General features: G+C 38.9%; 1 protein-coding gene across 1 annotated transcript in view; it reads right to left on the reverse strand.

Annotated features, from left to right (window-relative positions):
* TMOD3 (tropomodulin 3) overlaps positions 1 to 9,974 on the reverse strand; it is a 49,451-nt gene extending 39,477 nt beyond the window's left edge. The window contains exons 1-2 of the mRNA XM_007935164.2: positions 9,849 to 9,974; positions 3,974 to 4,130 (exon numbers count right to left, since the gene is read on the reverse strand). Coding sequence (XP_007933355.1) covers positions 3,974 to 4,130; positions 9,849 to 9,974 — 283 coding nt within the window. The remainder of the gene's footprint in view (positions 1 to 3,973; positions 4,131 to 9,848) is intronic.
* Positions 9,975 to 14,384: the final 4,410 nt, after the last annotated feature.

Raw genomic sequence — 14,384 nt, forward strand, 5'->3', positions numbered from 1 at the left:
TTTTAGAAGTTCCCATTCATCTAGTTTCTCTTCAGCTGTTTGTGCATTTTGGGCTATGCATGACAGTCTATTTATGTCATAAATTAGGGCCTCTAAATTTGCCCTGATTTTTTCCTTGAGGAACTTTATAGTTTTGGTTTCATATTTAAGTCTTTGATCCATCTGGAGTTAGTTTTTGTGAATGGTGTGAGGTACAGATCTTGCTTCATTTTTCTACAAATGGATATCCAGTTTTTCCAGCACCATTTGTTACCATCTGTTAAAGAGACCATCTCTTCCCCATTTAACAGATTTCAGACCTTTGTCAAAAATCAGCTGACCATAGGTTAATGGATCTATTTCTGGGTTGTCAATTCTGCTCCACTGGTCTATGTGTCTGTCGTTGTACAGTACCAGGCTGTTTTGACTACTGTGGCTTATAGTAGGTTTTGAGATCCGGCAGTGTGAGACCACCTACTATGTTCTTCTTCAAAAGTGCTTTCCTTATTTGAGGTCTCTTTCCTTTCCATATAAAATTAGTGATTAAATTTTCCATATCCTTAAAGAATGCTGATGGGATCTGGGTTGGGATTGCACTGAATGTATAAATTGCTTTGGGTAGTATTGACATTTTCACAATGCTCAATCCTTCTATCCATGAGCCTGGTTTGCCATTTACATAGATCTCTTAGGTTTTGTGGAATAGTCATTTGTAGTCTTCATTGTACAGGTCTTTTGTGTCCCTAGTGAGATTTATTCCCAAGTATTTCACTTTTTGGTAGCTATTGTAAATGGTATTGATTTCCATATTTCATTTTCAGCAATCTCTTTGGTGGTGTAGAGGAATCCAAGTGATTTTTGTATGCTGATCTTGTATCCTGCCACTATGCTAAATCTCTCAATTAGTTCCAGTAGTTATTTTTGCTAAGTCTCTTATGTTTTCTATGTATAGGATCACATTATCAGCACAGGGATTGTGTGACTTCTTCCTTACCAATGTGAATGCCTTTGATTTCCCTTTCTTGCCTTACTGCCCTGGCTAGCACTTCCAATACAATGTTGAGTAGAAGTGGTGATAGAAGGCATCCTTGGCTGGTTCCTGTTCACAAGGGGAATGGTTTCAGTCTCTGTACATTGAGAATAACATTGATTGTTGGTTTTGCATAGATGCCTTTTATTACGTTGAGGAATTCCCCTTCTATTCCTATTTTGCTGAGAGTTTTTATTGGGAGTGGGTGCTGGATTTTATCAAATGCCTTTTCTGCATCGATTGATATGATCATGTGATTCTTTTCCTTTGTTTCATTTATGTGATGGATGATGTTGATTGTTTTTCTAATGATGAACCATCCTTGCATACCTGGTATGAACTCCACTTGGTGTATTATTTTTTTTGTTATGTTGTTGGAGTCTACTGGCTAGTATTTTGTTGAAAATTTTTGCATCTATATTCATGAGGGATATTGATTTGTAGTTTTCCTTTTTAGTGATGTCTTTGCCTGGTTTTGGTATCAAGGTTATGTTTGCTTCATAAAATGAAGCCATTTTATTTGTGGACCTTGAGCTCATATGTTCTGAAATAGTCTGAGTAGGATTGGTGTCAGCTCTTCTCTGAACATTCGGTAGAATTCTCCAGTGAAAGAATTAGGTCAGGGCTCTTCTTTGTTGGTAATTTTTCAACGACCTGTTCAATTTCTTCTTTTGTTATGGGTCTGTTTAAATTTTCCACCTCAGCCTCTGTTAGTTTAGGTAAGTAGTATGTTTCTAGAAATCTGTCCATTTCTTCTAGATTTTCTAATTTGTTGCAGTATAGTTCTTCATACTATCCTGATACTATCCTTTTAATTTCTGTTGATTCTATTGTGGTGTCACCCAATTCATTTCTTATTCGTGTTATTTGTATTCTCTCCCTCTTTTCCTTTGTTAAATTTGCCAGTGGTTTATCAATTTTATTAATTTTTTCAAAGAATATAAGGAAAAGTTTTGAGAAAGGTCTCTGCAACGTTTTGGCATGCTTGGCCCCTGCATGTAGCCAAGTCTTCATTTAGCAGCCTGCCATGTTTCCTGCCGATCTTGGGACTCTGGACATGAACTTGTGATCTGCCATGTTGTTTGATAATATTGGGACTATGCCATTTTATCTGTGGACCTTGAGCTTGTTAGCTTCAGCACCCAGCAGCTGCCTAAGTGAGGAGATACCTCTAGCTCCAGTGGGCTGGAAGCAAGAGGCAGAGCTGAAGCTCAAAGTCAAGGGGCCTTCACTCAGCCCCTAGAGCTGGCACTTTGAACTTGGATTTATAGCCTCCTAAGTGGTGTAGTGCCAAAGGCATTTAACTGTTAACCAGTCACTCTGCAGAACGAAGACTGGGCAATCTACTTCAGTAAAGATTTACCACCTTGGAAACCCAAAGGGATCACTACGAGTTGGAATCAACTCGATGGCAGTGAGTATGGTTTTTGGCAAACTGTAAAAGAATAAATCCCTGTTAATCAAAGCCACCTACTTGTGGTATTTTCTGTCAGAGTGGCACAGAGTAACCAAAACAGTAAGATATACACCAAAGTTCTTGAGGAGGGCTTACTTCCCAAATAAAAAGCCAAAGTCTCATCAGGAGAAAATATTATGCTCTAATCTGTTCTTCCTGCCTGAACAGATGCAACACAGTGCCTGGAAGAGGTGATCTTCAGGTCTGGTACTGCTGTCATCCCCAGTATGATATCCTAAATAAGAGTACAAGTAGGATTTGGCTTCTTAGGCAAATATGTATTCAGAGCTGGCCACTATCTGGTCAACAACCCAATAATTCAGTTTATTACTTGTCAATACTGGAAAGCTGATTTATTATTAAACCTAAAAAGTCAAAGACATGTAGGAGCACAAGAAAAGTCTGAATTAACTAGCATTTGCTTTGAAAGCTAAGAAACTTAACCTATTGCACATTGTTACTACAGATAAGATTTTGAAAACATAGGTGCATTCAGTCTCCACGGAAGATATGTAAGATTAAATACTGCGATGGGAGAGATGTGGACTAGGAAAATTTCCTGAAAGTAATGATTATAAACCATTAACAATTATAATTGTGAATTACTAAGGAAGGCTGTACAAGATTTAATTATTCATTTAATTTTTAAATTGTAGTTTGGGTGTTTACATAGCAAATTCGTTTTCCATTCAACAGTTTATACCTATTTTGTTTCATGACATTGGTTGCAATCCCCTCACAACAGCAAATCTTCCTACTTCCTCTGGCTTCCCCCATTTCCATTCATCCTTCTTTCCTGTCCCTTCCTGCCTCCTGAGCTTTATTTTTGGGCAAATGCTGCTGGTTCTGGACTCATACGGTTGATTGCACTGGACAGTAATTCCTCCCTGGTGTAATTGTTCACCTCATAGGTAGGCCTATCTATTGTTTGGCTGAAAGTTATTCCCTAGGTTCAGTTCCAGGCTTCAAGGGTATCTTAGGGCCACAATTTTGGGAGTTCTATGAGTCTCTATCAGCCCAGTAAGTCTGGTCTTTTTTATGCTTATGAATTTTGTTCTACATTTTTTTCCCTCCTGCTCTGTGCAGGACCTTCCGTGTAGGATATTTTTTTTAACAAAGGTTTTAAAACCATGGCAGGAGATAGCTGATGGTATTCCACTGTAAAGATATGAGTTGAAATAAAGCAGTGCTTTGCTATCATCTGCATTCTATTAATAGTGAATTAAAAATTTTACCTAAACATAGTTTTAGATTTGTTAGTGTGGATAACGAGAGAATGTTAAGCAAAATTATTATGTAATAAAACCTCACTAAAAAATCACCAAGAAGAAACTTACTAACTTGAGGAAAAATGCAAATGAGTGTCTAATATATCTAACAAATGTTTAAGTCAAAAGTATCACATCTCTAAGATTACCAATGATGTACCTCTAAAAATACCACTTTCAGACTTACCTTTAAAAAAAATCAACTGCTATCAAATAAGGACTTCAAAATTCTGTGCTCACCTTTCTTTTCCCCAGTGTAGGGCACATAGTCTTCCCGGTCCTCATGCTCCAATGCTTCCTTTTCCAGATATGAAAGAAGGTGTTCTCTATCAAATGGCCCTGTGGCGGATTTTGATGTCTGGTTCTTCTGTCGGAACCCTGCAGGCAGAAGAGCATTCTGCCAAAGAGAATAAATCAGCCATTATGACCACCAAGGATGCCAAAGCTAATGCTCCTGTAAATTATCCATATAAGAAAGAATTACAGACTAGAACAGAAAAAATTACAGACTAGAACGTGATATAAGCATTAAACACTTCATTATCGGATTTTCCGGCAGCAATGTAAAAATACTCCAAATCATTGATGATTTTTTTTGGTTAGGAAGAATTCACTTACATTATTATTAAAACAAGCACATGTATATTTTCTTTACAAAGTATGCTGCTAGTAGGGAGCATTCTTTAGTTTTTAAATTTTCTGAGATGGTAATAAAAACAATAGTGTTTTTAATGCTTAGCAACTGCTCAGTATTAAAAAAAAACCCGAAACCCACTGACTTTGAGTCAACTGGACTCATAGCGAACCCTCCTTGGGTTTCCAAGGTGGTATCTCTACGAAAGTAGATTGCCCAATCTTCCTTCCAAGGAGTGGCTGGTGGGTTTGAACTACCAACATTCCAATTAGCAGTCAAATGCCTTAGGCACTACACCACCAGAGATCCCCTGCTCAGCACAGATGTATGTAAAGAGAATAATTTTATTAAAAAGAATGCTAAATGACTAGATAGATCATCTTCCTTCCAATAACCCACATTCCATCATAAACACTTTCTTGTAAGTAAAGCATGTCAACCATACATGGGATATCAGAGATTGATGTTTACTTATCTATGATTAAACATAATGTGGAAAGCTCAACTTTTATAGGTATATGTACATACATGCCCATAGGATATATTTGCACAATAACTGTCAATGATCTACACATATACCAGGGTACTCTGAAATATTCATAGCAAGCACCCTGCCCTGGGTTTTTATGGGGGAACCCAGCTTTCTGAGTGCATGGATAGAGTGTAAGTAGGGATGGGGGTGTGGGACATGATAGATTAAAGTTGTCTTCTGTAGTCCCTACACTGAATTTCCACTAAGTCCAGAAACAACAAAAAGTAAGTAGAAGCAAAGTGCACCATCCTTTTGCTTGTCAAAAGCCAAAAGGGTGATACTATTGTGTCACTATTCCTGGAGATTCCTTTGCTTTGAAAAACAGGAGGCAGCCAGAAGTAGTCACACAAAAAGACTAACCCTCTTTCACAACACCTTCCAATACTGGCAGTGATGAACTTCATGGGTGGCATAAGACATTTGATAATTGTTCATTATAAAAGGTGATCTTACATGGAAAGTGAAAATAGGAAATACTCATTTTACTACTAAGTTACTCATTTTATAACTAGGAAACACTGTACTTCAACTTTGGCCATTTGCTGAGATCCATAATGATTTCCACAAATTTGTGTATTCCTTTATTTAATGGCACCCATTATTCAGAAAGCTCACCTATAAAGATGAAAGACAAAGGAAGTCCATTCCTAACCTGCACCAAGAACTTTTGTTAACACAAAATTGTCTGCGGGAACATAGGAAAGAAACACAAGATTTCTATCTTCATACTTTGAAAATGAGAGAAGACTAGTACATGAAGAATCCATTCCCAAATCAACTATCAAGTCTTACCCATTTTTACTTCCTACAGAAACCTCATTGGGAGCTCTGGTAGCATAGTGCCTAAGGCACTTGACTGCTAACCAGAAGGCTGGTGGTTCACACCCACCAGCCACTCCTCAGAAGGAAGATGGGGCAATCTATTTCCATAGTGTAGTGATACCGCCTCAGAAACCCAAGGAGGGGTCACTCTGAGTCGGGTCCGACTCGACGGCACATAACAACAACAACAACACAGAAACCTCATTAATCTCTACTTTTTTCCATCTCAACTACCATCACTTTGGTCCACACTATGATCAAAGCTTGTCTAAACTTTAAATGAGCCTCCCAACCAATCTCCCTGGATCAGGTTGCCTGATGCTCTTCACCCCACACACACACCTCTACAATCTATTATCCCAACCTCACCTCTCACCACACTGCCCTACACTCTCACCATTCAAGTCACGCTAGCCTTTTATTTCTCCCTTATACTTCCCTTCACTACAACATCTTTAGGTATGTCTTCCTCTTTCCTGGACTGCTCTGTCGGTCCCTCTTTGCTTCTCATTCTTTAGACCGCAGCTCCCTGACCACTCCCTCAGGGAAGCTTTTTTAAACATCATGTTTGTTTTGCTCATTGTTGTATCCCTAAGCCTAGCATAGTACCTGGGATATAAAGGTGCCCCTTAAATATTTATTGAGTAAATATGAGAATACTTTCAAAGAAAAACGCATGTTAAAGCAAATTGATAAAGTTTACTTTCCTTTGCTATCCACAAGGCTTGCACAAATGTATTGCTATTTCACAGTGACAGTAATGACGACAGAGGTGCACTATTCAATCTGCCTGCTCACACCAAGAGAAGTATGTTGTTGTTTGCCATCGAGTCGGCCCCAACTCATCGCGACCCCTCCTTGGGTTTCCGAGGCAGTATCACTACGGAAGTAGGAATGCCCAACCTTCCTTCCGAGGAGTGGCTGGTGGGTTTGAACCGCCAGCCTTCTGGTTAGCAGTCAAGTGCCTTAGCCACTATGCTACCAGAGCTCCTACCAGATCCTTATTCTTAAATACAGTCTTTGACCAGAAAATAAGTGTAACAGCTTATTTTGGTTTTGGAGCTATAAATCCATGACTCAAGCTTCATTAGAAATACATTCTCATCAAGTGAACTAATGAATCCTAATGACTTAACAAAAAGATAAAACACTCATGAAAATGACTGCTACTGAAAATTATACAGTTCTTCTGTGTAATGGAATTTTGCTGTAATAATATATTCCTAGTCTTGGAAATGAAAAAATAGTTTTACCTAGGTTTGCTGTCTTTTGGAGACAGCTATTCTGAGAAAAGGAGCTTTGGTGGTGCTGTGGTTAAAGCATAGGGCTGCGAACCAAAAGGTCAGTGGTTTGTGTCAACCAGCTGCTCTATGGGAGAAAAGATGAGGCAGTCTGCTTCGGTAAAGATTACAGCCATAGAAATCCTATGGGGCAGTTCTGTTTTGTCCTGTAAGTTTGTTGAGAGTCAGAATGGACTTGATGGCAGTGGGTTTGGTCTTGGTTTGTTCTGAGCAAATGCCGTGAATTAGCAAATAAATACACTGAATGTAACATAAAACCAATAACCAGTTGCTGCAAGTCTACACTCGGACTCATGGCAACCCCCTGTGTATCAGAGCAGAACTGTACTCCATAGGGTTTTCAAAGGCTGATTTTTCAGAAGTAGGTCACCAGGCCTTTCTTCTGAGATACCTCTGGGGAGATGCAAATCTCCAAACTTCAGGTTTGGAGCTGAATATGCGAACCATTTGCAGCACCCACAGACTCTGAATGTAGTGTAAGGACGGCAAAATAGCCCTCAAAATATGACAAGGCACCATGCATACACGTTTATCAGGTCTTCTGAGACTACAGGTCTTCTGAGACTCTAAGTTATAGTGATGTTTCGCTGGCTGAAGCAGTTGCTAACTACTCTTATCTTCTTTCCTTACCTGGTCTTTTACTGGAACTGTTTTCAAAAACTTCACTCAAACAGCACCAAACAGAAATAAAAAGATTCTGCAGTGATTTTATTTCCTCTCTCTGCTGGAAGCTTAACTTTCATCAGCTAATGTTGCTTACAATTTTATAAACCTATTTCTATTAGAAAAGGAGCTCTGGTTGTGTAGTGAGTAAGGTATCTGGCTGCTAGCCAGAAGGTCAGCAGTTCAAACCCACCAGGTGCTCTGCAGGAGGAAAATGGGGCAATCTACTTCTGCAAAGATTTACAGCCTCGGAAACCCAATGGGGGTCACTATGAGCTGGAATCAACTCGATGGCAGTGGGTGTAATTTTTTAATTTCCATTAGAGTGTGGAAGAAGCTATTGCCTCTGAGCCTGCATGCTGTTAATGAACATCTCTGTTCTTCTAGTCTCAGTTAATAGTATCTGAGTTGGGGGAACTGCAATTGGAGTTCAGGAGTTTGTAAAACATATTCAGAGGTTAGAACTCAAGTCTCCCCATAAAGGAAAACACCACGGACTTGCAAATAAGAGAATATAACCCATCATATTTTACACTCATGCTTTGCACATGAGTTAATAGAGGGTTCAACTATGGCTTAACAGAAAGACTACTATCTAGTCTCAGTTCTTCCCTTAAATGTACTAACAGGGGCAAGTCACCTAGCTTGTTTTTCACCTATAAAACAGAAGCAGAGACTAAATGAATAGTTCTCAACTAGGGGACGTTTGGCAATATCTGGAAACATTTTCATTTGTCACAACTGGGCGTATCCTATTGGCATGTAGTGGGTAGAGGCCAGGGATGCTGTTAATGTCCTAAAATGCACAGGTCTGTCCTTCACAACAAAGAAGTATCTGGCCTAAAGGATCAGGTACAAAGGTCAAAAAACTCTGGACTAGATGAACTCTGAGGTTCCTTCCAGATCTAAGACCAGTTGATTCAAGTAAATGTTGTTGTTGTTGTTGTTGCATGCCGTCGAGTCGGCCCCGACTCATAGCCACCCCTCCTTGGGTTTCCGAGGCAGTATCACTACGGAAGTAGGATTGCCCAACCTTCCTTCCGAGGAGTGGCTGGTGGGTATGAACCGCCAGCCTTCTGGTTAGCAGTCAAGTGCTTTAGCCACTATGCTATGTAATAGGGCTGAATTGCCTATAGAAGATATTGTTGTGACATGATCAACAAAGCACTATTACCCTGAGTTATTGTCCAGACCTGGATATACTGGGAACTTGTCCTTATAGTGGCAATTATGGTAAAGGGATTTGATCTAAGGTACAGACGCATCAGCCAAGTGGTGAAGTAATGCTCAGAAGAGGAGCAAATTGTCAAAACAAAAAAAACACATCACAGCAAGAAACAAATGTGTGGCAGTAACAAAAAAAAAATTGTGTAAGATAAACTCTAACTCACTATATAAGACACTAAAAAATCAATTTCCTGGCATAAAGAAACATGTGGTAAAGAAAAGAAGTCTAGCAAGTAACCATTACCATCAGGTTAAGCAGTCCTTACCATCAGGCTGTCCCCTCACACATACACCCACCCACCTACCCACACCAGGATATAACAATGCAGACCACAGTGAGCCATGGGCTACCTCAGTCTTGTGTAATTTCGGAGAAAATGGTATTCACATACTATATGAAAACATATATTCAGGTCCGCTCCACACTACACTCCAAACTCACTGCTGTCGAGTCGACTCTGACTCATAGCAACCCCTCCTTGGCTTTCTGAGGAAAATTTTTCCATTTTCAGAGAGATAATGATTAGGTTTAAAGTCACAAATGACCTTCTAGAGACTCTCTCTGCTGGAGTCAATCTGGTATAAAAGCTCTGAAGAGGCCCAGAAGTTGGCATATACAGAAGAATTAATCATCTGCTGCATTTTATCAAAAACATACCTTCCTGAAGAGAGAGAAAAGATTTCTTAGAACATTTCAAAACTTTGAAAATAAGATGTTGGAGAAGATAGTTTAGAATACTCGTAACAATAAGGATTTGGAGGAAGACATGGAGGAACTGGAGAGGAAGCAAAAAGCAAGTTCACTTGCATAAAGAGGAGGAGGAGGGGTGGGTGGTTCTAGGAAAAGTTCTGAAAACCCTAAGTGCTGAAAGGCAGCTAGTTTGTCTCAAAGGAAGTAAAAAGTTATTTCATTTTTCTTTGTTATGTAGAACATACCTCAGGGTCAAGATCATCAAGAACAGTTTCCAGTTGCTTCAGTTCTATTTCTGACAGATTGCCAAGAAGCTCATCTTCATCAAGGTCCTTGTATTTTTCTAAGTCCTTCCGGAATGGTAGGGCCATAATTTGCAGTGTAGGAAGTCACTTGATTTTTGCTATATTCAGTGCAGTCAGAAGTGATTTCTACTTTTTTCTTAAAGCTATTGAGAAAAAGAAAAATTTAAGTCATCTCTACCTATTAAGCTTCATTATTAGAGTAAATAAAATATAATTCCATGTGTCACACATACTCTTTGATCATTTATCACACTTTACCTTTGTTTATGGATCATTTTGTCTTTGGTTGACATAAAATAAACTGGAGGGCGGGGAGAAAAACCAAACACAGTCATCAAGTCGTTTCCGACTCATACTAACCCCTCCTTGAGTTTCTGAGGAGATATCTTGACAGAAGTAGATTGCCCAATCATCCTTTCAAGGAGTAGCTGGTGGGTTTGAACCGCCAGCCTTTTCTGGTTAGCAGTCAAATGCCTTAGGCACTATGCCACTAGAGCTCCCCCCAAAAAGAGGAGGACCAAAATTCAAGTCCATTAAAAGAACTACTTGATAGAATTTAGCATTTCTAATAATTTAGAGTTTTAGAGGGAAAGAAGTGCTAGTATGTGCTAAAGTAATATTTTTCCACTGATGACTTTCAAAGTATTGCTACCACAGTATTTTGCCTAAGCATAGTATGTTTAAGCCATGTTTGTTTTACAAGAAATTGTTTAGGAAAACATTATGTTACAATGACTCAGTATCAGCACAGATATACACAGGGGAAGAGTATACCTCTTCCCACAAAAGGCGTCTTCCCTCAGAAAAAATAGTGCCATCAAGTTGATTCCAACTCCTAGCACCCTGTTGGGTTTCCAAGGCTATGAATCTTTGCAGTAGCCAACCGCCTCATCTTTATTCCGTGGAGTGGCTGGTGGGTTCGAACCACCAACTCTTTGGTTAGCAGCCAAACACCTTAACCACTACACCACCAGAGCACCTTAGCATTTAAAAAAAAAATGTATTAATAATAATACAGCATTCTGAAAACATTTCAGTCAAACATTCACAGCCACACTAGGATATGTCACCCTCCAACTGGCCCAGCTGGTCAGGTGGGTCTGACTATCTACAGGAAAGGAGCTTCACCACTTCCTTTTGGTGGACCTCTCCTAAGCAAGCTATGACATTAATCAACAAGCATCACCTTTCCGGATACAGTAGGACTGCTCTATAGGGAAAGATATGTAAAATAAGTCCCACACACAAAAAAAATGGAAGTAAAAGTAATATATTTCTAAAAATTGTAGTCATATATGTGGATCATTTGTCTCTCAAATGTTCCTACCTGTATAGGAAACAATCCTTAGTGATTTGCCTAAATTTTTCTTGGCTTCAAAATGCTCCAGTACTTCAAATTTTAGGTATGTTTCTTTAATGCTCTTTCCCAACTTAATATTTCAGCTTAATACTTTCTCCTCCTCCAACAAGAAACATTTTTAGGATCATTTCATTAGCTTCACTTCCTAACAGCTGAACTGTTCAAGCCATGTGTTTTGGTTACCTCTGTGCTGCTCTAACAGAAAATATACCACAACTGGAATGGCTTGAAGAAACAGGAGTTTATTCTCTTACAGTTTAGAGCCTTTAAGTCCAAATTCAAAGTGCCAGGCTCTAGGGGCTGGGTGAAAGCCCCTCAACCTTGGACTTCAGCTCTGCCTCTTGCTGCCGGCCCACTTAAACTAGAATCTTTTCTTTACTCAGACAGCTACTGGTTGCTGAGACTGAAAAGCCCAAGGTTGACAAGTAAAAAGGCATAGTCCCGATGTTACCAAACCACATGGCACACCATCCACTCAAGTCCACTGGAAGTCCCAAGGTTGGCAGAGCATGGCAGGCTGCCAAACAACAACCCAGGTACATGCAGGCTTCAAGTGTGCCACAAGCTGGAAACCATTCCCCAAGGCTTCTCCTTATATACAGGAAGCAGACCACATTCCTAAAGCACCTACTCAGCTGCTCACAGTAGATTCTACCATGGAGTTGATTACCAGTCTCATCATGGGGAATACTACATCCAGGTACCCAGACACTCAAGCAGGCCCAGCCAAGTTGACACACAAACTTAACTACCACACCATGTTTAGAAAAGAACGTTTGCTACAGCTAACAACTTGAAAAGCAACCACCTTAGGTCCAATAAGAAGCAAACTAACAGGATTATGTTTATGCAGATATCAAATTGTAGGCATTTTAGGTAACTGCCCAAGATAGTTCTGACTTACACCTGCTCTCCTTAGCACCTCACCTGGTTTACAGAAGTAGATTGCCCAATCTCTCCTCCAAGGAGTGGCTAGTGGGTTTGAACCTCCAGCTTTCTGTTTAGCAGTCAAATGCCTTAGGCAGTACACCACCACACCACCAGAGCTCCATAAGGGCTGCACCATTTGACAATCCTACCAGCAATGCAGTTTCGCCATGTTCTTGCCAACACTTGGTAGTTTCCGTTTTCCTGATAATGGCCTTTCCTGGTGGGTGTGAGGTGATACCATATGTGGTTTTGATTTATATTTCCTTAATGGCTGACAGCCTTGAGCAACTTTTCATGTGTTTTTCGGCACATTTGTATATTTTCTTTGGTGCAATGTCTATTCAAGTCCTTTGCGCATTTTTTAAATTAAGTTATTAGTCTTTTTTTGTTGTTGAATTGTTGATGTACTTTATATATTCTAGATATTAAACACTCATCAGATGTATGGTTTCCAGATATTTTCTTCCATTTTGTAGGTTATTTTTGATTGAGAAAATACGTTCTTGGTTTATTTGATAAGCTTGGTATCTTAAAGTTGTAAGTACAAAGTGGAGGTTTACCCAACATGTTAATGCTGATAATAATAACAATAATAATTTCTTTTTCAAAATGAAAAAAGCTGGGACAAGTGGTAAACTTCTGTAGTGATACTGCCTTGGAAAACCAAGAAGGGATCGCTTATAAGTCGGATCCAACTCCATGGCAGTGAGTGGTTTTTTTTTTTTGGTTTGGTTATGGAAAACAGTTTGGTAGTTCCCAAAAAATTAAAGCATAGACGTATCTATGTCCCAATCTAACTAATAATTGCATTTCTCTTCCCACAAGAAACAGTCATTATACTGAATCATAAATTAATCATTCTCTTGCTTTTCTTTACAGTTTTACATATTCTTAATAATACATTGTCGTTATTTGCCATCGAGTTGGCTCTGACTCATAGCGACCCCTCCTTGGGTTTCCGAGGCAGTATCACTACGGAAGTAGGATTGCCCAACCTTCCTTCCGAGGAGTGGCTGGTGGGTTTGAACCGCCAGCCTTCTGGTTAGCAGTCAAGTGCCTTAAGCATTATGCTACCAGAGCTCCTTTTTTTACACTTCACATAAATGGACTCACACAGTATGCATTATTTGGTGACTTGCTTTTTTCACTCAATATTGTTTTGAATTGATGCTTAGAGCTATAGACTTCTTTCATTTTTATTCTATGTAGGAGTTATTTGTAGTCTTTATCCCTCTGTTTTTTCTGCTATAAACAATACTATTCTTATTTCCTAATACATATGTTCAAGACTTTCCACAAGGTTCAAACCTAGAAATGGAACTCCTGGGTCAAATAGATACTTATATTCAACTTTATTAGGTAATGCCAAACTATTTTCAAAGTGACTGCACTAATTTACATTCCTAGAAGATTCTATATGCAATAATTCATGTTGTTTCTCATCCTTGCTAAAACTGTTAGTACTATCAAATTTTTTATTTTTGGCCAGTTTAGTAGATATGAAATAGTATTTCACTGTGGTTTTTCTTTGCATTTGCTGAATTATGAGGTTGTGCATCATTTCATACTTTCATTGGCCAATGTTGTCCCTGTGAACAATCAATCTAGTATCCTTTTTTATATTGAGTTGTCCAATTTTTTTTTTTAATTGATAGATAGATGTTCTTAAACTATCTTTGGTACTAATCTTTATTGGTTATAATAAATCTCTTGCTCCATTTTTCTTATCACTCACTTATTACTAATCATGTTATTTAAATTTTTTAAGGATTTACTTCTTTAGCATATTTTTTTTCCTTCCTTTTCAAGGCAATGGAGAAGGACTTTGGTTTAGATTCAGATTATGGAATCTTTCCAAGACAAAAGAAGTTTCCAGTTAATATGCCAAAGTTTCCCAGAAGTTCATTACATTGCAATATAAAGCAAACAACTGGTGCTCATCTGACCTAATGCTGCTCTAACACTTAACAATATTGAAGTGTTCTTTTGTCAGGTGTTCACATTCTCAGCTTTACCATAAAGTAGACTCAGTTTCTCTAATTTGATTATACTTTTCCTCTCAACCCTCATTTTTGACTGAGGAATATCCATATACCGACAATGTTCCAAGTGTTAGCAGAAGTTTAGGAACTCCTCAGAAAGGGAAGGAACATAGTTGTGGAAGCAGAGCTTGCTTCTCTTTCTGT

The sequence above is a fragment of the Orycteropus afer genome, unplaced genomic scaffold (assembly GCF_000298275.1).
Source record: "Orycteropus afer afer isolate SDZICR_OR568_19922 unplaced genomic scaffold, OryAfe1.0 scaffold00026, whole genome shotgun sequence".
NCBI classification, from domain to species: domain Eukaryota; kingdom Metazoa; phylum Chordata; class Mammalia; order Tubulidentata; family Orycteropodidae; genus Orycteropus; species Orycteropus afer.